This window comes from Electrophorus electricus, chromosome 10, assembly GCF_013358815.1.
Source record: "Electrophorus electricus isolate fEleEle1 chromosome 10, fEleEle1.pri, whole genome shotgun sequence".
Classification (NCBI taxonomy): Eukaryota; Metazoa; Chordata; class Actinopteri; order Gymnotiformes; family Gymnotidae; genus Electrophorus; species Electrophorus electricus.
This window is the reverse complement of record NC_049544.1, coordinates 14,495,906-14,520,709: the sequence shown is the minus strand read 5'-3', so window position 1 is coordinate 14,520,709 and position 24,804 is coordinate 14,495,906. Positions and strand designations below refer to the sequence as shown.

Below are 24,804 nucleotides of genomic sequence, written 5' to 3'. Positions count from 1 at the left end.
TTACATTTGGTAGATTCTGTCACATTTATGCCTACATTCTGGAAAGTATTCATAATGTTTTCAAAAGTTTTTCTTTCCAATTGAAACATCTGATTTAGCTGTGTGTCTAAGTCAGTCCGTTTAAGCTGTTTTGCCTTGCATCCCTGACATCCTGACACCTTCATGGCCTGATGCCCTGGCATCCCTGATGTCTTGATGCTCTGATATCCTGATGCCCTGCTGCTACGATGCCCTGAAGCCCTAATGCCCTGATATTCCGATGCCCTGATATCCTGACGACCTGATGTCCTGCTCCGGTGCCAGTGCCATTGCTTTGGTCCTCGGATTAAAGGACAACAGCAATCTGTCTCCGGATGTAAACATAAAATCCAGAATGAGCTCTATGGTTGCCCTTTGCTCTCTTGTACATGATGCATCAATACACAGCTGGCCAAGATACAGTCAATTATCCAATTATTTTTGTTCTCCTAATATGGGAGAAGAATGTATTAAATGAGTGAGTGGAAAGTCCTACCCATTTCCCCCAATAGGGATATGTACACATACCCGCGATGGTGCCCTCCTGGCCGGTGGCATTGTGCTTGGCGTTTGGTTTACATTTCCTCTTGTGTTGTACATGTTCCCTGTTTTGGTTATGTGCCACACCCCACTCAGGTGTTGTGCCTTATTGAGAGCACCACCTGTGTGTTATTACGTTCTTAGGTTGTCCTCTTTAGAAGCTGTTTGTGTTTGTATGACTGTTTGTCAGCATTGTTGGTATTCTTTCTCTGTAGCTCACTTTTATATTTGGTTTCATTAAACACTCCAGGTGCAGACCTGCATTTGATTATTCTTTTTTTTCATGCACGTTTTATGAAAGTGACAATACCCTTTAAACATCTGAACTTCATAGTCTTGTTTTCATAGTTTGAAATCAGTCCAATCTACCAGTGAACAGTCACTTATGTTATGATACAAATTGTGTCATTTTGAAATTTCTTATGGCTGCAATCCATATCTTCCCACTTGCATGTAACTGATAGTCATTTAACAACTTGCATGAATCCTCATTCTCTCACACACACAAACACACAGCATCCCACTGTTAAATATTGTCTGTTCCTAGAGGGCCATGGTTTAATATTGGAGAGATTTTCTCTTTTTTGACTTTATAAAACATTATAATGACACTCTGACTATGGGCCGTGGAGATTTAGAGTGGACATGTCCCTGCAGCCAATCAGCAACGCTGGACTGAGCACGGGACTGAAGCAGTCCAGCATGGACTTCTGCTCTTTACTGTGCCATTGTCTCTCAGCTGCCGCTCAGACACCAAGGACATATACATGCTAGAGCAACCTGCTGCTTGATGCTCTACTGGACTGTGGGACCTCATCCACCATAACAAGAGCCATAAACTGATAAAATGCTATAGCTAGATATTTTTAATTAATACAATGAAAAACAAGTGAAAAGCAAAGGAAGGGGAGGAGGGGTGAAAAGGCAGCAGGTCCCTGGAACACAGATGTTTACTCGCACCCATGCAGGGCTCTACCTTGAGCTGTAATTCTCCCAGAGCCAAAAAGCCGGTAAAATTGAACAACCTACTGCTGGCAAGCTCCACTTCCCCATCAGAGGTTCTTGAACTGGATGCGCAAACTAGAAAATCAGACAAATTTACCATGCCTCACAGGTCCTGACTGCATGAGACCAAGCACATGCTGCACATACACACACACACTCACATGCACACACACACACACACAAGCTGCAATCATACAACGGCACCATTAGTATATAATTTTAACTCAGTTCTGATATTCTCTTTACATTCAGTGTCCACAGAAGGTCTGAAGATGATAACTGTGCTAGTTTATGTAACTTGGCACAATTACCATGTGTAACAGCATCATCTCGGCAGACAGAATGATGAAATTACAGATTTGAACTGCATATGAGATTTACACTTAGTCTGAGATTCTGTTTCTAAAAAGATTTTCTTTCAGTAGCAGTTTACTCTCTTACAGACTCAAGTGTCTGAGACGGGAGAAAATGGTGTCACTGTTCATCACCATGCAATGCCTCCTGTCTTTCTTGTTTGGGGGCCTGAATGACCATTTTATAGTCTGATTTTGTGCAGACAAAGAGAGAAAGCCAAAACATTTTGGAAGCATGAGTTAGGGTGTATCCTCTCTCCTGGGTCTCTTTGCTTCATCATTGCCATGGAGACGCATTTCAGCCTTATGAAAAGCTCTGATGATGCATGTTGTTTAGTGTATTGTCAGGAGACCCTTCATGTTCCATGCTGTCATAGATTTAGCAAAGCTGATAAGATGATTTTTGTGTAGTCTAATTCTGAGAACTTGTATAATTCTTCACATGTGTAAAACCTCATTTATATTCAACATTTTTATATTGTATGTACAAAACTGACAAAAAATAATTTCACCAAATGATGTCACCTGAGCTGAATTGCTTGAGTGTGCATTCTGTCTTCTCCCCCTTGTATAACCACAGCCCACCTTCAAAGCCTACTCTGCTCGTGCTCTGCCGATACTGCTCACCCCAAGTCCCAGATCAAATCAAAACACTGATCCACCTTCCCTGAACCCGAATTATAGGATAGCTCCTGATGGGGAAAGGTTACTGTGTGGAGCCCATCACGCACAAACTGCTGACTTTATAGTCTGTTACACAGCACTGTTGTTCCTGCACTCGCTACGCTGTTAGCCATGATGCTAGGCTGTTACCGTGCCACTGGGCTGCCAGTCCCCTGTCTCAGAGCTGCCTTGCCCTTCTGATGCAGAGCTGCTCATGCAAGCTGAGTGACTTTCATCCAGCATTACAAAAGGATACGAGCGTGCTTGGTTAGTGACATGCGCAAGGGGAAAAAATGCCGTCATGGTTAACTAACATGGCGCAGACAGACAAGCTTGGCCGGGGGTGCCAAGGCCCCCATAGGGCATCCATTGCACTATCAGTGTTTGTGTGCATGGAATTAGTGGGATGGGTTTTAATTACTGCCATGTGTGCGCTGATAGGTGGCTCTGTAATCAAAAGGCCGGGCCTGTGGCATCAGTGCGAATTAATCTGCTCCCCCCTGACCGACAGGCAGTTTTCAAAGCAACCGACGTGATGCAGGGTTTGCACAGTCATGCGGCCTCGCTGATAACAGGCCTCGACACGGGAAATTAACCCGAAGTTCCCAGCATCCGGCGGAGCGGCCTCACAAATAGGTTTTTAATGTTGCACACAAGAGGCAATGATACAGTGTTCGGGTCCAGTATCCCCAGGATAGATGGCTTAATATAAATCCAATAAGACGATATCATGGAGTAAAAACATGATTAGCTATGCTCACTTGATCAAATTAGAAAAAGTTTACTTATAGCCTGAATGTTCCATGTAGTTATCCACCAACTCATGTCAACAAACTACCACTTTGGTTTCATATAAATGTAACAAATGTGCATTTGCAGTAACAAGGTATTTGTGTGATTTCACACTCTGTTTGGTCACAGCCCATGTGAAAACCTCTGGATCCAGTTGCAGTCACCATGTGTCCATCTCTGTGACCTCAGCGAAACACACATGCAATTTGGTGATAGCTAGTGCTGTGATGTGGGGAACAGATTTCTTACCCAGTTCCAACCATTTATCACCACTAGAGAAAGAGTTGAACTGACCCAGGAACAGCATAAAAGGGCAAAGGTACAAACAAAGGCACTCTTTCTTGTCTATCCAACAATTAAAGACCAACTTATTGCAGTTCATACATAATGAGGTATTATGACATTACGTAAGGCTATTGCTGGCTCCTTGACTTCAGAGTGTTCCAATTCAGTTAGCCATTTGGTTTGCAATAGTAACTCCAGAGGGGACAATAAATAGTAGTTCCAACTAAATCATTTACAGATTGCACAGCATCCACAACTGATGGTGGCTATGTAATTATGTGGGACAGAAAGTACAGTTTTCACCATGCATTCGCCCTGGTTGGGATAAAGTGTTCTCTCCCATCCCTAATCAGAGTGCCATATATAGGCCAAAGACTGGATGAATTTTCTGAGGCTTCAGGTACTCATCTCTGGTTGGATTTGGCTTTTCCCATCAAAACTAAAAAGCGTTATACACACAAAGGGCAGCTGGTCAGATATCACTGTTTTGACCCTCACTAAGACTCCATCTGATACAGAACACCATACTAATCTGTATTCGGGACCTGTTCTGGTACAACGTCTCTGGCAAAACAACTCTCTCCTCCTCGACCTGAGCTAATGTAATAAAAGCATAAATGGCAGCATTAGCATGGCAGATGTCAGTTATATGGCTTCTAGAAGGGAGGTCTTTAATCACAGCGGGAGAATAACCAGCAGCGTGTTCTTTTGTGGATGTGTGTATGTATGTGTCACTGCATGTGTGTGTGGTGTGAATCAGCTTCTCTGAATGCTGTGCATGTGCTGTGCCATGACCTGCTGTAATGTAATAAAGTCATCTTTATTCACTCTCCGCTCCAAATTACTCCTTGCAGCACCTGTGTGGGGTATCGTCTCCTCTCCCTTGCGGTGGGGGGGGGGGGGGGGATTTTCTGGGCTTCTCACCTACCACGCCCTTTCGTCTCCCTTTCCCTTCTCTACATGATCTGTGCTGAAACATTGCCATAAGCCAAGATACTGCCTTGACCGATACTGTACAAGCAATTAACCACCACACCTAGCCCATCTGGGCTGAGTCAAGATCGAGACAGAGGGACTCCCAGAGAAAGAGTCCCTTTCAGAAAGAGACTCCCAGAAGACTTCCCAGAGAGATGGACTGAGAGATAAATGGACAAAGAGAAAGAGAGAACCTATGAAAAATGCTTGGATTTATCTGATTACCTCTACTGCAACAGCTGAACAGAGGTCACAGACACTGACTCATGTCAGGTGTGTGTGCTGCCAGCCACTAAGCAGGAGTAGCAGATTAGATAAGGGAGCCTTTCAGTAACAGTGTATTGCTGATAAGATCTTTGGGATTTTTGAGTTTTGACATCCTGCTTACTACAGTAATTTTGTAAGGATGAATATGTGCTTTTGTTTTGGAAGTGGAAATTATGTCTTTTCATTTCATTATAACCTAAAAAAATGGCTGTCAGCATTTTTACCCAGTGGATCTGAGGATCTGAGCGACTGTTACATGCCTTTCAACGACCCTGACTTTGCTAGCGCCCTCCCAGGGAAACTGGCTAATGCACAAATAGAACATGAACTTGTGTGCAGGCTAAATGACAAACATGACACACAAATGGGCAACATCAAAATGTAGCTGTCTATATATATATATATATATAGTGAATCTATTTAAATATCTGACAACCGCATCATTCACATCCGCCTTCTGCAAGGTGTACTGCTGTCTTCTTGCCGAGTGAATGTCAGAATGTTTGCATTTGGCCAACTCTGCATGGTTTTGCAAAGGTCGGTGATACAAAACACAGCCTTGTACCATTGTTATCATGTGGCCCACATAAAAGGTCCACTGTGGTGGCCTGATGAACTGCAACTTTTCTTTATTTACTTACGAACAGCTGTACTCACTGCGATAACGCACCACAGTTGAAATATTAATAAGCGCAGGGTCCCAGCCTAGTGCTACTATTCCGCACCGCCCTTAGCCATTTAACGCCACCTTGTGTGTAAGCCCCATGTCTTCTGGCTAGGTATCAGAGATTTGTTCCATCATGTTGCTGCCTTTTTGGCATAATCCTGAATTATAAGAAGTGTTTTGGAATCATTCAGAATGCATGCGTTGAGCATCTTCAGCCATCTTGCTGTGACAGATGGACTTTGCAGCCACACTCCTATGCACATCCTATAGTGTAATTCAAGAAGTCAGGCTTAATATTTATATCAAGCTTAATTTCAAAAGAATATTTCTAGGTATTTGTGCTAATGTGCGTTCAGGTTTTCTCAGGAGAAAAAAAAAAAGTATATTAATCCATCTAGGACATATTAGACTTGTGATATGACCTTGAATGTGTCATTAGGGAGCACTTCAACTTTTGTCAGAATGGCACATTTGCATGTCCTCATTTAACAGCCCGCTTGTGCACTGTGAATTATGATACTGATGACACAACTAAAAGCAGAGCTATAACCAAAATGAATAACCCCAAAAGCTCCCTGAAAGAATGGTGAATGCTGCTTTTTGACATTCGTTCATGGTGTGTTTCATGACATTCCTCCCACAGCCCTGATTCTATTCTATTTATTTATTTATTTATTTCCTGTAATTAAGGTAAGATGCCTCTTGCAACTGGAGTGGTGATGGCAGTATCAGGGGTTTGCCTTACAAGAATCAAAGCAAGCCAGGAAGAATTTTGGTAAAGAGCATGGTGCTCTATGGGTTAGCCATGGTCTCATGCCAACTAGAATGGGACTAGAATGTCACTTTTAGATAATATTGCTATGATATATTGCTATGATATAGATAGTGTATTGTGAGAGGGTCAAACGGTATGTGTGTTGTTTTTAGAGGCATGTCACATGTCACTAGTAGGATTCAATTTAGTTCAGCGGCAGTTTTACCCTCATCTGCTCTGCTAAATGCACTATATAATAAATTAAGTTGCCAGAATATCTCAAGATGGACTGCGTAAAGTATCCTGGTACACTTGCCATTTTAGGTGTTTAACGTGAATATACATATTCTATATAAAATTAACTATAGATAATACAGTTAATAATGTTATATTTTTAATGATTGGCTGTATTTCCTCATGACTATTAATAATGACATTATTCAAAGGTCAAGAGTAAAACTAACATGAAATAGCCAGAAACTGCTCATGTGTTCCTGCTCTCAGAAGCCTGTGAGTGCTCTGAGAGCAAAGCCTTAGCTAGGATAGCTTAAAGGGCCATAGCTAACATAGTTTACAGGGCCATAGCTAGCATAGTTTACAGGGCCATAGCTAGCATAGTTTACAGGGCCATAGCTAACGTAGTTTACAGGGCCATAGCTAGCATAGTTTACAGTGCCATAGCTTATGTAGCTTAAAGGGCCATATCTACATATCTAGTGTAATTTAGAGGGCCATAACTTACCAGGCCATAGCTAGTGTAGCTTACAGGGACATAGCTAGCATATCTTACAGGATCATTGCTAATGTAGTTTACAGGGCCATAGCTAGCATATCTTACAGGGCCATAGCTAACGTAGTTTACAGAGCCATAGATAGCATATCTTACAGGGCTACAGCTAGCATATCTTACAAGGCCATAACAAGTGTAGCTTATACGGCCATATCTAGTGTAGCACCATAGCTAAAATAGCTGACATTGCCAGCATAGCTTATAGGCTAGTTGAGCTCTAGGCTTTCAAAATGTTATGCAAGGGTAGAACAGTGCACCAGCCACATTAGCAAGAGAGGGATTTTTCACTGACGTAAGATTCTGCACACCCATATTACTTTCATGGTAATACCAATACATGGAAAAATGCATGCACATGTACAAGTACTCTCCTGTAGGCTGCTTAACCAAGGCATTTCCTATCTTTCTCTATCCAGGCTGAGGAATGGTGGAATATATGTGTTTGCCGCATTGATAAACACTTGCTGAACCAAAAATTCTCCTTGCCTTGGTGAAATGCCGTTTATCTACAGTGTGTGCAAGGCTGTTGGGGGAAATGGTGGGAGGGCTTGCGTCGCTTCGTCTCATTCCACCCTGGTCTCTACCACGGCAGGCTTCACCGAGGTGGGCACAAGCAGGGCAGAGAGAAGCACGGCAGACTTGAGCTCAGTACAGACGAGAGCGGCAGACACGAGCGCGGCAAAGACAAGCGTGGGAGACATGAGGGCAGCATAGACGAGTATGGCAGACATTAGTACGGCACAGACGAGCGCAGCTATTTCAGCCGTCACCACCTCTGGAGGCTGTGTGGTCATTAACCACTCTTTTATCTGTCTGTGTGTTAAGACCTGAACCGTAATGCACTGTTTAGTACTTTCCTTTTAGATGTGAGGCACAAAATGAATATCCTAATAAACTTGTAGCTTCTGCACTCAGACTTTTAAGTGAAGACAGTGAAGTTTTTACTGGAGATTATTCATCAATATAAAAACCCTAATGGACAGAAATTGGGTTAGACTTCCCTGGACAATACAGACTCTTAAACCCATACAGTTTCCAGCACCCCTGATAACATTACAGATAACATTACAGGCTTAATACAAAACACCTCTGTGCCAGCTTGTACTACTTAATAAACAGAAAAAAATGTTGAGGATTTATGGCACTTTTAGTATCTCATGCTAACATGGCGAGGTGTATATGGGGAAAGATTGGGGCTCCACCGGAAGCCAGACTAGTAATTCCAGTCTCCACCTGTTGGGCAAGTAGTCTAAGAATGTTCTCATGTGTCAGGCACAGCACCACCATGGTAACCTGATCCCAACGCCACATCCAAAGCAGCTCTATCAGGCCCCCCTGGGAGGCCCAGTGTAGTGACCTCATCAAAAAGAGACAGGGCTATGATCTCGGGTTCAGTGGCCACCAAAAGCCCCCTACGCTTTGGGTCAGAGAGGGTGAGTGGAGAGACAGCTCTCCATGGTGACTCGCTGAAGCAGAGGAGCACATGCTGCTTGAGACTGCCACTCTTTTAATAGGAAAAGGTTAGGGGGTGTAGGAAAACCAGGGCACGTTTCTGAGCACTGGTAGTCTTGCTCTGTTTCTCCCCCATGGTCTGCGGCCCACATTCCCAAGCAGGGTCATTTGATTTATACTGTGGCCAGGGGGCATGCTATCATCAAGAAACTAATGAGAAATGAAAGAAACCCAGAATGCTCTGTCCTCTCTTTGAGGAGGGTACTTTAACCGGGAAGGGAGGGGAAATATGCCTGCTGATGCCGTTTCTGGTTGAAAGCGTGCAAAGCTGGGCCATTCGGGATAGCAGAACGTATACTAGAACCAGTTCTTGTAGCCCTGCCTGATACCCACCAAATGAAAAAGACCAATATATCATAGAAAAGGCCTGACCCCCCAGCAGTGCAATAGAATTAAATAGATAAGGCCTGTCATATATATTGGGGGTATAAACTATTTCAGACCGACTTGTCACGCTTATATGAGCTAGAGGTATTGATTACCACCAAAAACCACTTTCATTACATTGCCATGGCATTTTGTGGTGAGAGTGGGTGGGGAACAGCAGTAAGGATTGTCATGGTCACTGAATCCCTGGAATGAAGAAGAAGCCTCCATTCTGTGCTGCCCTAGCCTCCTGCAGCAGGAGATATTGAGCAAGAGGAAACATGGAGAGGGATGGCAGCATGTCTAATTGTGCCCAGTTCAGCTAATCAGGCAGCACCACCACCCAAAGCGCAGCGCTGAGAAAGCAGCATCACATTCGAATGCAGATCCTCTTTTGGTTGGGAGTCAATTAAATGCATGGAGCAACGCGACTGTGTAGGTCGCCGCCCCTGCGCCGAGCTGGGCTTTAACCTTCCCCTGCCTCCTGCCAGCCAAACATAAATCAATTTCAGTGCAAAGGTAAACACTTCCCCTTTTTAAGCTCCTCTCCTACTCCTCCTCTGGTGTCAGGTAATTTCTCTGTGAGCCAGTGGTACGTGCCCACAGAGGCAAGATGAAATTAGCTGAGTCCTGGCAATTCATTCTGCTGCCACCAGTGTAGCAGCACTGGTGGAGCTGCCACCATCACATGGTTAGGCATTGGATTTAAGAAACAGCAGTGCTTGTCCAATCTAATGGCCAAGTTTATAAGGGGGGGGACAAAGCGGCTTGCTGCTTAGTCATGTGGCTGCAGAGCATTCGGGCGTGGGCAAGACGGCCGAACCGCTGTATGCTTCTGAAGAAATGAGTAACACGCACTTTGTAAATGTGTGCCACGGGATTGTGTGGTGAGCCATAAACACGTTATCCCACTGGGCGCTTTAAAAGAATAAAATTAATTATTACTCCAATACAGAACACTCTTGAGTATCATGTGGAGTGACAGTTAGAATTTAACTGTTGACTGACATGCCGTACAGCGAAAGCATTTGGAGAAAATAGAAAGTGATTAATTTTTTCTTTCAATGGCTCACATATGAGCTTAAATTATTAATTTAAAACAAATGTATATGATATGTTTACAGTATTCATTAAATGTTGATGGGTGCCGTTTGTCTGTCTCACGCGTTGGAGAAGTCATCACCTCCAGACTAGTGGATTGGGGGATTCAGGACAGTGGCAGCCACAACAACATTAATCATGACTGCCACAACATCCCCAAACTGGTAATGAATTAAACACCTAACAAAGCAGAGTAATGCCAGCTGAAGAGCAGCAAGGCAGCAGAGCGCGGATCAGTTGGCGCTTCCAGGCTTCCACCATCACGGATTCTCCTGCTGCTACCAAGAAGTTGTGATGGGGAAGACGTACTAATCAGGGACTGAGGGTCACAGGCATCAAACCTGGTAGGCTAGAATTAAATTTTGGCCATACTTGAGAATTACATCTGAAAGAGTTCTGAACATTGCTGCAGTGTGAATGGTGATCGTAAGTGTCGGCTTACCTGTTGGTATCCAGGGCTCCGCTGATGGTTTCTGTTTCGTGTTCACCTGCTCCCAGTCAAAATCATCATCTTTGCCTTGGCTGTAGCCGCACTCTGTGTAGGACCTCTCGAAGTTGCAGTCACCTGCAGGGACGAGAAGAGACAGAGCAAGTGTTGATTGACCGGAAGTAGTGCTCCACAGAGAGTTTTCTCAGTTCTAATGGGAGAGCCGTCATCAATCTCTGTCAGCAGGAAGAGGTCCACCAGCATTCAAACACTGGGGCCCTGTCACCATGGAGTATTAATACCACATAAGCAGCAATTAATCTAATTCCCTCTCTGCAGGTTCCCAACATGGAGTAGAATCACTGCTTAGTGGCCTGACTTCATCTCTGTCAGTCAGAAAGCCGTGGTGCAGTGATTTGACGCACACAGGCAGACAGCCCCTCTCTCCCGCTTGGAGTTTTCTGTTTTAGATTACAGTTTCCCATGATTCCAAGGCATGTTACGCACCCATCCACTCATTCATAAATGAACATGAAAGTATGAACGGTGCTGTAATCACTTTGTCCTCTCAGGTTTGTCTTTGGTGTCTAACGATGGACCAGTATACTTTTATGTCAATTTGAGTTATATCAGAGAAATACGAATATACCCATATAATTGGTTGTTTTGATTCACGGCTTGGTCGGTATGCTGTATGCAGCGCATTTCGCATTAAAAGAAGCAGAAGATTGCAAGCTGGTTATGCTTGGCTTTTGCTTCAATCACATTTTCATCTCATAAACATGTTGTGAGGGGCACAACAGTGAGGGGCAATGAGACAGCGCTTGCTTTAACGCCTGAGAGGAGTTAATATTATAATATAATATAATGCTCAAATATTGTTCCAAACTCAGCGTGACATTCTGCGAATTGGACAGAGGATTTGAAGCAGCAGCATCAACATTTCTCCCTGGAAGGCACCAAATTTTTCCATATAGTCATATCTTCATGAAATGCAAAAATAAATCGCTTTTTCCACCTTTGCTCCGAATATACCCAGGAGCGGTACACCGCATCTTGTTTATCCTCCTTCTTCTGCTTAATGTTACAATTCCTTGAGAATAACACAGATAAATATGTTTAGAGATCCCATAGGTTTTGACACCTTGTCAAAGTTTGAATGTAATCATGGTGAGATGCATGTAATTCAAGCACTTGTTTGGGGAGAAAGCTGTCATCACCCACAAGTCTGCCACAGCAAAAGTACAGCTCCTCTCTCACATCTATGCTTTTTTTTATTGTGACAGTGCTGTTTTTTCCCCAAAGTGAAAGGTGGAACATTTTCCAGGATCAGCTACTTCCTGAACAAATATCAGTTACCATCCTTTAGCAAGTCACATTAGGTCAGACAGTCAGATTACTATTTCAGTTTTTTGCTGTGTACATTCTTAAAAGGTTTTTTAAGGCTGTGGCTCTCTGGACTCTGGTCGCCTACTGAACATGGAAGTAAAATTTTCAGCAGTTTTGTGTATAGTTTGGTTCCTGGTTCATGGTTCCTTCAAATTCATGTGCAACTCCATGGTTCCTTGTTCTCAGGGTTCTCAGGAGTACCCTTCCCTTCAAGGGTACCAATACAACAGTAATACCCAAACCTGAGCCTCAGAGACCTGCAGTCCTGATGTTTTGTATTTTTGTATTTTTTTTATTTTTTGTCTTGCTCTGATACACTTAATCAAAATGATTTAGCTGGAAAGATGAGAAGAAAAAACACTACTGTGTAGGGCCATGGATGCCCATCTGTTCTACATGGATAAAGTAAAAAAAAATACCTGAAGTGGCTTTCCTTTTTACAAGAAAATACCTGGAGACACATGGAAAATTTATATTCAAACTAACAGCAAACAAGCCTCCAATTCACTACTCCACCAGCCATTTGGAGGTGCAGCAAGCTACATTATCTCCACCAGTAACGTATCCTAAATACTGTGAATATTTTGTTTTTTGACTGGTTGCTGTATACATACTTCATAGTAAACTGACTCAGTAGGTGGCAGAAGGTCTCATAAAAGTGATATCTTTATTTTCTTAATTCTTACCTCTTAAATGGTGGTAATTACTGGATGATGAAGTAGATTTCTATTTTGCATGTGTGTGTGTGTGTTTGTATGTGGACTGAGGACACAGAGGATAGACTATGTCTATGTGGACTAACACTCCTGGTCCACAGACATTCCTGAAACAAAAAGGTAACTAATTATTTTATCCTAGCATCCTCTGAATAATCACATGAAACACCTGCCCATTCAAGTGCATTCCAGGTTCTTCGAAACATAAAACACTCTGATTTCCCCATTCTGTTTGAATGGCTGGCATTTGGATTGTGTGTGTGTGTGTGTGTGTGTGTGTGTGTGTGTGTGTGTGTGTGTGTGTGTGTGTGTGTGTATGTATGTGTGGCAAGGGGTGTCTCTGAAATGAGCACGACAGTAACAGCTTTTTTGCTTTATCTCCTTTGGCCTCTCTGCTGCTCTGATCAAATCAATTTGCTGTGACCTGTGTGGTGCCATTAAATCCACAGAGTGAAAAAACATGGTGTGTAGACACTGAGCTCACACAAAGGAATCACACACACATTCTTTGTCACACACATTTTCTCCTTTTCACTTGCTCTCTCTTTACTTTGGTTCTATCAAACTGTTATAGCCCAGTACACACTCATACTCCATGTGCTGTATTGTTGGGAGCTAGGTGTTAAGATGAACTGTATGCTACACTGCTGTGGTATCTGAATTGGTCACATTTCAGACACTACTCTTATAACTTCACTATCCAACACTGTATAAAAATAGGCCATTTTGGTATAATGATGTGGAAAAATAATACCAGGGTACCTAAAAAGACTTTTTATCCTCTGCATATTTCAGGATGTGCTTTTCCCTCACTGTCCAGCTTTGGGTGGTAGGATTTGAATAATCGCCCAGGACTAGAGCCACACAGTGATACCCCATATGAGCCTATCAGAGAACACAGACTGATACGGTGAGGGCCCGCTGCATGTGCCGCGGGATCGTGTCGACATCTCTTGCAGCTCCTGAGGTTAAGATAGCACCTTGCACGATTACACCTCTATGTGGGGGGCAGAAACACGGCTGCCCTCTCTGCTGAGCTGGGTGGGCGACTGGAGCCTCGCTGATCTACACGCACATGAAGCATGCAGTCAAAATACCACACACCACCACCACACATCCACCTCACCCCCACCATACAGCCCCTTCGCCCACATAATTCCGCCACCTACCACACAGCGCAGTTCCTCCACCTACCACCACACAGTCCCTCCACCTAATACCACATGGTACCTCTGCTTACCACCACCCAGGCCCACTACTCCTTCACAGCCCATCACAATGCAGCCCCTTCACCACCTCCACCTACCACACAGCCCCTGTACTTACCACCACACAGTACCTCTACTTACCACCATATAGCTCCTTCATCCACCACCACACAACCTCTTCACCTACCACCACCAATCCCCTGTCCAATACCACACAGCCCTTCCACCCACCATCACACAACCTACCTGGTTTACATCCACCTAGTGCCTTAATATCAAATGAAAGCTACTTATCAAATATCAAACAGAAGGTAAAATGATGGTGAAGATGGATAAAATACTTCCACCGGGTTTATTCTGCATCCTTATGAAGACGTCCTGTTTACTGTCTTGCTCATTCTGGTATAAATAAGAGTATGACCACATTTGGCAAAAATCACATTAGGGAGCAGTCCTTGTGCTTCCTGTCAGAAAGCAGTTTAGATGCATGGAGACCAGATCTCCGGGACTGGAATCATGTTATCTTCACCGTGTCCAGCTTTCTGGTGCATTTGTGTAATTCACTTTGACACAAAAAGCCTGGCTGTGAAAGCCTGGTGCCCCGTTAGTCCATGCCTCCCTGACAAACAGGGCTTGGTTGCCAAACTCCACACCAATACGATAGTGTAAAAAGGACAGACAGGTCTGGGCCACCTCACCACCTCAAACACACCTTCACTTGGACAGTTTAATTCAGTTGGCCCTGAATTTATTTGAAGTGGTCATCCAGACAGTGGATGAAAAAAACAGAAATAGTCTCATCTTATCTGGCCAGCAGAAACACACACGCACACACCCATTAAAAGTCTCTGCTGCTCTGGTTTCTAAGGGTCCATGTCTTGGTGAGCTCTAAATCTAAACACTATGGGCAGCTGCTTTAGCTGATGTCTGGGAGAGAGACTGAGCTCCCACTTGTAGTCACTGGGGTTTCACATGAAAGGGTGTATGAGGTTCTCTGGTACTTGCTCCTTTCAGCATCCCACCAATCAATACGCTCTACCCTGTCATCTGTAGTCTATCTCAAGGAAAAAAAATACAGCCTACAAAACAAAGGCAAAACTAAAGCCCTTACAAAATGCATGCAGTAAATATTTCAGATGATTCCAATGTGAAAAGAGCAGTGCAGTCTTCATGGTCTTGACACATGGTCTTGCATTTTTAAAAATCTATCCTTTTTTATGGCAATGAGCCAGTGGCCCAATCGATATTTCTCCTGCTCACCTACAAGGCTATTTCTTCCACACATTTTCAAGACCTTCTTAAAAGCTTTATTGTTGCACCTGCCACTAGAGTACATGGAAGTCTATTGGGGCAAAGTACTTTTAGGCTTGTAAATATAAATATGTAAGCTTGTTTGTGTACCTGTTCCTATTCTTTTTCCGTGTCCCACTACAACATAACATTTTATTCTCGGGTTATAGCTCTTTGTAGCTGAACTCCACACAGCAGAGACAACTGCCTGAGATTTTAAACCAGCTTGCTGACAAGCGTATTAAGAGTGTTAGGCAGTACTGCGGGTAAATTACATTTACAACTGCACTGCTCTGAAGCAGTACCAAAACTGCTGGAACAAAGCTAAAGCCAATACATTCTGGGTCAACATCAAGCTTTTGGATTATTTAGTCTGTTTACTGTGTTTCCTACCTTGGACGTACTGCTCTCCTTGGAGGTATTGCTTTCCTATTGCACTGACACCACTAACAGGTCCTGCTGTATTGGGTAATGCAATAAAGATGGCTGATAACCTTCTTTCCTACCAACACAACAATTAAATAGCCTTCATTAGCCCTTATGCACAGTTAGGAAGCTTCTGTTGCACATTTCTGTCTCCCAAGACTGCTCTTTTATGAGCTCCTTGTTTTCTGCAGGGACAGAAGCCACAGAGGCAATCTTGGGTAAGTTGACCCAGTGCCAAGGATCCTTCCCTCTGCCGGTAAGCCAATCCATACAAGAAACAACCTGTCCCCTGTCTAAGGCTCATTCAACCGATTTATCAGCACCAAATTACAGCGTCTCCTTGCAAGTCTTTCAGCCTGTTTCTTCCTGAACATCAGATACTGGGGCCGCTTTAGAAGTGCTAAAGTCCTAGGTCAGTCTCAACAGTATAGCCCTCCACCAATCTTACTTTGGATGGGAAAACAAATCCCATGAGCAGAAGTGGAGTGCCAGGGCTAATCTGTATCAGTTAAGCGAAATGCTAGGCATCCTTGTGCCGAGCCAGCACACACTCCACCACAGATAACGGCTCCAGTCAGGAAATGAGAAAACACGCAAACGGCCAGAAGCGAATTAGGTCTCTCAATCTTGGTATTGATATATTTATGACTCCTGAGCCTTAGCGATAAAGTGCCGCACACTCCTCTGCTTCCACTCACTAAATAAAGTTATAATTCTGCCTCACACAAATAAGAAACACCCTCTCACTGGGCCATCGCTTCACTTTTACACCTCACTGTTATGTGCTCTAGCATCTAAATAAGACATTAAGGGAATCTGAGGGCTTCTCAATTGCACAGCTGGGGTTGCAGTATATGTTTTGAGGCAAATCATCAAATATTTTTTTCTATCAATCATCTGAGAGAAAGAATCCTACATTCACAGTGTGCTTAGAGGCTTTGTTTCTCAACTTCAGTCCTGGGGACTCACTGGCCTGAGACATTTTGTGGCTTTCTTATTCTAATACATGTGATTAACCTCAAGAAGGCCTTGACAAGGAGCTACTGTGTTAGAGCAGTAAGAATGCTGAATCGTGTGAAATCAGTAAAAACACTGAACAGTGTAGGAGCAGTGAGAACATTATTCACTGATCTGAACTGTGTGAGATCAGTGATAACATTAAACCATGTGAGATCAGTGATAATGAAACTGTGTGAGATCAGTGATGACACTGAATGGTGTTAGTGTAGTGAGAACACTGAACTGTGTGAGATCAGTGATGACACTGAATGGTGTTAGTGTAGTGAGAACACTGAAATGTGTGAGATCAGTGATGACACTGAATGGTGTTAGTGTAGTGAGAACACTGAAATGTGTGAGATCAGTGATGACACTGAATGGTGTTAGTGTAGTGAGAATTCTGAACTGTTTGAGATCATTGATGACACTGAGCTTTATTACTGCAGTGAGAACATTGAACTGTGTGACATATGTAATGACACTCAATGTGTGATATCTGTGATGACACTGAACTGTGTGATATCTGTGATGACACTGGACTGTGTGAGGGCTGTGGATCCCCAGGCAATGAACTGAGGACACCGTTTTAAACAGATAATACCTATATATCTACTGACATACCTTCTAGATTAACACTAAATTAACAGACAGTGGGTATTTTGATTCAATTATCAAAGCTAAAAGCCTCAGGTTACACACAGCCTTCAGGTTGAGGCTTATTATAATCCTGAAATCATTTGAAAGTCATATATAGTCATAATATATGGTCAGGATCAGGAGAGAGGTCACATATTTCACAACATTCAGTCTATACTGTGTTATTTCCAGCACCCACACCTCATATACTAAAGATGTTTTCTGATCATTAGGGTATTTGGGGAAACGTGTTTAAGGGAAATTATTTTCTAGTAGAAACACTTCTTTATTATTAGAAAGTTAAACATGGCTGCAACTAAATATTTGTAGCTAAAATAAATGAAAAAAATAATTGGTAAAAGGTGAATGAAATAAAATAGCAAAACAAACTTGTATTTGTTTATTAGACCATAAAAGAGTTTTTACTTGATTACTGGATTCACAGTGTTGCTGTGGTCAACAGACTGCACTTTATACAGGATGTTACTTAATACAGTTCACTAGTTCCAAGATTGCACTCAACCAGTCAAGCCTAAGGGACAGCCATATAAAATCAATAGAGTCCATGCACTGAATCCATCAAACTCGCACTTAAATGCCGCCCCGCCCAAGCCACAGCCGATCACTGCTTGCCTCCTGTGGACTAAAGCTAATCGTTGGGCCATCGACAAAAGAGCATGGCTATTCATGAGTCAATTATGTATCTATCAATATGGGTGAAAATCTACACCACATTAGTGTGAGTTGTGATCCAGCATATACTGAGGCCAACTGACCCTTGTAGAATTCCTAATTAATCATATTAAACTACTATTGAGCACTGACTCTATGCCAAGAATGTTCACTTTATGAAACGGAAGGCCAAGCATTTGATTGCACTCTACTCAATCCACTGGATTGAGCTCCTGTCCGCTGACCTGAAATCTTATTGCATGGTCCACATATACTGTGCAGAATCAGTGTATTTATTCTGCTGTTTATAAGCACTCTTTCCCCATGAAGTGTGACATACACTATAGGATCCCAGCACATTCTCAGCCAGAAGGGACAATGAGTGTACAGTAAGACAGGGCTTTGCCATTACATTTGATTCAAGGGGTGCAGTTTGAAGGAGGTGAAAGTAACAGGTTACATTTGAGAACTTAGTGTTAATAGACTATAGTTGAGAACTTGGTGGTAACGGACTATGGTTGAGAACGTTGTGGTAACAGACTATGGTTGAGAACTTGGTGGTAACAGACTATGGTTAGGAAATTGGCTGTGCTGCATGAGTTCACTGGTTTAGTCCAGCTATGAGTATGAACAACACACCAGCTGAAAGCCATAGAAAGTCAAAGTAAATCACTAAATGGAGGCTTAGATGATTAAAAAAACAAAACAAAAAAAAAAACAATAAAAGGAAGCCAACAAAGCCTAGCTCCCTCAGTTCAACCATACTTCTGCCATCCGGTGATCACCACCACAACTGGAGATCTTTTGCTGAAATTATATTTTATATTATGAGTTTTCTAATGCAAAAAATATTTCCCACTCAGTCAGAAGCACATATTATTTGCCTAAACACCATTGCTGTCTACTGTTCACTGAATAAAACAAAAAAGTAATATTTCTATAACTTTGAATGCTTTACTACTCAAGTAAACAAGAAAACCCCATTCATGTTCATAATCAAACTATTAAACAAAGTATACTTGACATCATCAGACAAAAACCAGATGGTGAAAGCCTGCAAAGCAACTCAAAGCTTATTACCACAGTCCAATTGTCAGACAGTTTGAGTGAACCTGACGTATGACAAGTAGGCTCTGCAGTTCAAGAAACGTCCAGTCAATCTAGATGGCTTCCTGGGCTCTGCTGAAAGGCCATGAGGGACAGCGGCTCGTCTTTCATGCCCTCCTGCTGCTAAACGATGACAGGCTAGAGCGACCGTTAACACAGAGCCACCACATTCCCCCTTCACTGCTTTCACGGCACCTGTGAAGCACTTCCACTTCTCAATCACACCAGATTCATCTCTGTTTGTACAACCTGACACCAGGCATTCAGGGCAAATCTGGGGCCTGGTCCTGGTAGGAATGAGGCCATACGTGAGCAGTGTGGCGAACGCATCAAGGCCCAGCTGTGCAGCTGTCAGCATCTGGCCTGGGACAGTGACTAATTAGATTAGGCAGGGAATGGCACTGTCTATGTAAATAGTGAATATGGGAGGCATGTTGAGGCAGTGTATCATCAAGCAGGTCTCCAGCTGAGGTGATGCTGTGAGCTCTTTAGGGTGGGCATGGGTTTACACATTAAATGCAACTTTCTGCATTTTAGATCCAATTCCACACTCAGCTTAAGCCTTGTCTTGGAGTCTATATGCTATTATAATGCTAAAGGAAATTATACTACTAAGGGGAGTCTTGTAAAAAAAAAAAAGTTTTACAAATAAAATGGAATTGATTGAGCTCTCTAACAAAAATGTTTTTACTATATACCCCGCGCTAGACTTCATTTGTTCTTATAAACACTCTTGGGAGTTTGCCTCTGCATATATTCATCTGATGCCTTTTGCCTTGATATGCACATGGAGTGTTTACGGCAAGGCTCCAAATATATGGCTGACTGGAATAGTAGACCAAATGATGCTTTCTTTCATACTGCCTTTCAACACAGTCCATCCTACCTGCTTTGGACTCCAGTGTGTATTACGAGCTGTTAGTATAGTTGTCTAGTGGGTGTCTGCTTCCGCCAGTGCATCTGTGTGCTGCCAGCCAGCCTGCTGGGCTCTTTGATATGTCCTATGTCTCAGACTGTCAGTGTGAAGGCAATCAGTGGGCCCCATGCTTCACACAGTGCACATTCCACTCCACAGACAGAGGATTTGGACAGAGGCAGTGACCTGTTTTGAATGGTCTGTTATGTCACAATAAAGACAAACATAAGAGGGTCTGGAATGAGAGAGAGGTGATGTGATCCATAGCATTTCTATGCATCTGTCTCAGAAACATAAGAACAGATGCTTGAGATTGAACATACTGACTTATATATATATATATATATATATATATATATATATATATATATATATATTAGCATGGGTTCTTCAGGACTATTACCAGCACCAATTAGTGATATACTTTGACTTTTTGAATGTGACTGATGCTGTTGATCATATTCACAGCTGGACTAAAGCAGTGAACTCATGCAGCACAGCCAAGTTCTCTGTGGTAGCCTGTTACCACCAAGTTCTCAAGAGTAGTCAGTTATCACCAAGTTCTCATTGGTAGCCTGTTACTATCAACTCCTTCCCAACTGATTCCCTTGATTCAGATGAGAGACTGCCCTGCCATATTGGTCCAATTGTCCCTCTACAAACATACAGTGTATACATTATTTTGAATAGAAATTAAATACAAATTCTTATATTAGTCCATAGCTCATTTTTCATCCACTACAGTAAGTAAGGATCTTGGACAAAGTCTGACAAGGGCTGCCTCTCTCTTCTGGCTCTCATAAACCATAGTGCATACAGCAGTTCAGTGAGAATAAAATGGGCTAATGTTTCTGAGATGAGAGTGCAATGCACCAGCCTTGGGTCTTCATGCTTTAGTCTTCACTGCTCTTGAGTGAGAGTGGGTGATTTATGGCATTTAGCTGACACTTTTGTGCACATGTATGCACAGCCTTGGAAAAATGAGAAAATAGCCCTGAATTTGATCAGAAATGTTGGAAAAATGAGAAAATAGCCTTGAATTCTTCACAAATGCGCTTTTCAAAACTGTCACAGAGCACACATTGTGCTATAATCTATCTGAAATTAGCGTAGCCCAAATATAAAGCAAAATGCTTGCAAAGTGGCACTTGTCCTCCAATTGGATTGGAGTAAGAATTCAAGTTATTCACCCATTTATTTTATTCCCTTTTTTCCTTATTTCTATCTACTGAGCTCCAGCAAGGTTCCAGCTCGTTGCTATGGTTTCACTGCTTGTTTGGAAGGAAAAGGCCAATCTATTGTGATCCAGAAATACTGCAATTCCAACTGCACATTTTGGTAACTATAGAGGTCCAGTGTGTTCACTCTAGCTATATGTCACCCTTTATTACTATTCCTTACATTGCATATTTTATTGAACATTACTGTAATAAAGGTTTACATTTTTAATCTGACATGGTTTCACCCTACCAAATCCTGCACTTTCTTCTCTGCTCCTGATTGGTCCAGTTAATCTTGCTGATTGACTCATTTAGTCTTACATATATATTCCCCAGTTTGCTAAACTTCTTCTTGCCCCGGCTTGTATTAGCTTGTGTTGTTAGGCCCTTGTGCCTTTGGTATTAGTGTCAGATTTTTGGGTCGTGGTTTTATGTAGTAATAATGCATTTGCCTCCATGTTAACCTAGTCTACCTATGTTTGGAGCCCTTTTATTAGCACTGCAGTGATTCCTGGATAAGCCCCTGTAAGCACACTCAGCACTCAGCTCGTGCCTGTTCAGAATGCCCTTCGTGACACATGTTGAATAACACATCTGCATGATGAGGCTCGTAAGCTGTCACAACCAGTGGCAAAACCATCTCTCTCAATAAGGGATGGGAGGACAAAAGCCTGGAAGCTCCCACATGCACAGTTGCATACCAGATGCCGTCTGTTGCACTCATCATGTGCTGGGGCCCTTTGTCCATTGCACAGTGCAACAAATAGACTCAAACAAATGAAGACGTACCACCACGGCGACTGGGCGTCCTGTTGCCTTGGGCTCCCCAGCTCTGCCAGCCAGGAGCATGATGGATTGTTATTTTTGTCCAGACTGATTCACTCCACAGCGACGGCTCAATATCGTGGGGCTCCATAGATGATTTATTCTCGGCCCATTCCCATTCGATTAGCTGCAGGCTGCCAGGAGGCCACCAGGGCCACGGCGTTCCAAATAAGAGGAATGCTCTGAAAGCGATGTGGAAGTGGGGACTGGCATGGCACCTTGTTGACCCACCTCCTCTGCCTAGAGAATAAAAGCTGAAATCTCCTCCCTCCCACCTGGAGGCAATGAGGCCTTCCATCACAGCGAAACCCACACAAGTCAGAGAGATAGCAGAGCATACCAACTTAAAAGGGGGGAGGGGGAGCTGCTACTGTGCAGTCTTTTTAGTTATATCCTGATATGCCTAATTTGTCTGAACCTGAACCATTCTGAAACTCATCTGAGAGAACTTTCAGATAAAAAACTGTCAAGACCACTTGTTATTTCAATAAGCTTTTCAAAAAATAACCTAACTTTAAAATCTGCCCTTTCTTCTTCAGAAATGTCAAAAATAAATACCACAGTACTTTATAATTTTCATTTAAGAGGGCTGTTATAAATGTAAGGCATTGTTTTTTATTTGCTTAACATGTAGCAAATTTAATTAGGTGCACATGAACCAAATTTAATTAGGTTCATGTTTTCTAAAAAATATATATACCCATCAATAAATGTCATCTATACTTTTTCAAAGACAGCTGAGCAACATACAGTTTTTCAGTTCAAATTCATGCCACAGAGATTTTCAATATATCTGTACTTCAATATGATCTTTTGCTATTTCCTAAACACATGAAGCACTAAGAATTGCTGGACACCTCAGTATGTGCTTAATAGGACATAATTCTGGAGTCTTTTAAAACTATTTATTACAAATACTCCACAATACTCCACTACTCATAAATGTGTAGGAAAACAAATGGAGTTACTATATGTATATGTGCGCCCTACAGCAAAGCCCTTGAAAAACTGTTCACGTTTACATAAATTCAAAAATGGGACAAAATCTTTGAACATTAATCTCTGAACATTCGCTAGTTTATTAACTGAGCATAATTTGTTCTTCAGACTACAGAACAGCTTCAGTCTATAACTGCAAGCCATTCCTTGACCCATTTTCATCTGATGAGCGTAAGGGATGCACTGACAGACCTTCTTTCTTCAGTGAACTCTGACTGGCCATCTGCCTTCACTGGATGCATTTTTAATAGATTCCTGCTCACTGCCCTCGGTGCTCAATCAAGAGTCTAAGCTGCAGGCACCATCTTGGCCATCCTTAGGGATTATAACTATGGATTTATAGAGGGAAAGCAGCTTTCTGTGAAATATCATTATGAATGGAGAGTTGTCTTGTAAATTGTTAGACTGGTGAAGTTTAGTGTCATTCACACAGCCAGGCAGCCTGTTTTATCCAAATGGGGAACAACGCTAGTGCTCACTCCCAGGGTTGCCTGATGTTGTGGCTAATCCATTTGGACCAAACCTTGACTGAATCATGCATTGGATATTGCATACATATCGGTTTAATGGGCTCAATGTCAATTTCCATAGTATCATAATTAGAGGATTAAGCCTCATCAAGTTATTAGCATGAACAAAATAGATTTCTACACAAGAGATGTGTCTGTATTTCTTTTTAATTAATTGTATAAATTTCTTTTATAATAAGTCTAAACGGCTGACTTCTCCATTGCAGTTTGTTCCAGTACTCTGGCTACAAAGGTTCAAATTACAGGGTCAAACAAAAGGATCAGGTTAAAAAAAAACACAAAACACAAATTACAAAAGCTTTAACATTACTTGACCATACAACATGACTATTGTTATACATGAATTAAAAATATATCAATGCTGACATTGAAAATGTATCAATGTATCAATAAAAGTACAGTCAGCCATTGCTTAGGAAGTCATTCCAGTAAGCAGCAGCATCCTGGTAGATTAAGGCCTGGTGTGCTGGTCTATCCAGGGAGAATCACACAAATCACAAAATCTTTACTTCCATATTTGCACTTTTTCCAACCTATTCAGTGTCATTTAGTAAAACTATGACAGTGAGCAGTGTTAACCTCAAATACATGTTCAGCTTCTCAGTGTCTGCTGTGTAGTGGCTTCTTATCAGTGTCTTAGATCTTTTATCCCAACCAGTCTTCCTTCTTCCTCTTCTCACAAAGAACTCCTTAACTCCCATACAGCACACCCCTCCTCCTTCACACTGCAGTGTGTGTGTGGACCCCTAGGCCAAGAATAAGCTCTCAGTTGTTCTGTAAACAGTTTCAGACTGAAGCTACTCACAAACGATGCTGACTGGGAATGGTTTGCCTCGAATGAAAAACACCTCTTCCTGACTGATAGTGTATACTTTAAGGCTAAAGTGAGTAAAGTAACACTAGAGCAATTCTGCTGTGCTATTTTATGTAGTCTACCTCAGAGATATATACATGCTGTGAACCTCTTAGTGGTACTGGTAGAGGTACATGGTCTTCTGAAACAGCCCTCTTCTTTATTAAACAAGCAAAATAAAGCAGTTAAAGAGGGATGAAGAAAGTGACTGAGAATGCAGAGAGAATGCGAGAGGTCACACCACTCTTTATGCTCTTTCTCCCCCAAGTGACCTGGGCATTCCAGACAGAACTCGCTTCTGTGTGAGTGGTCCTTCAGTGCCACCCCACCCCCACTCGCCCATAAATTCTCCTGCCTACGTTTGGCCACAGTGTGTGGTGTTGATTACACTGTTGAGGCTGCAGACACACATGGCTGTCTGGAGACACCGCATACACCTACTATGTCCAGCTAAATGTTTTTAAAAATGCTTCATGCAGGAAATCCTGACCTTCAAATCAACA

At 42.5% G+C, this 24,804-nt stretch overlaps 1 protein-coding gene across 22 annotated transcripts in view; it reads right to left on the bottom strand.

Moving 5' to 3' along the window:
* ptprma (protein tyrosine phosphatase receptor type Ma) overlaps nucleotides 1-24,804 on the bottom strand; it is a 163,865-nt gene that overhangs the window by 115,196 nt on the left and 23,865 nt on the right. For all 22 annotated transcript variants that reach the window (XM_027001916.2, XM_027001925.2, XM_027001935.2 and 19 more), the window contains exon 2: nucleotides 10,531-10,653. In XM_027001916.2, coding sequence (XP_026857717.2) covers nucleotides 10,531-10,653 — 123 coding nt within the window. The remainder of the gene's footprint in view (nucleotides 1-10,530; nucleotides 10,654-24,804) is intronic.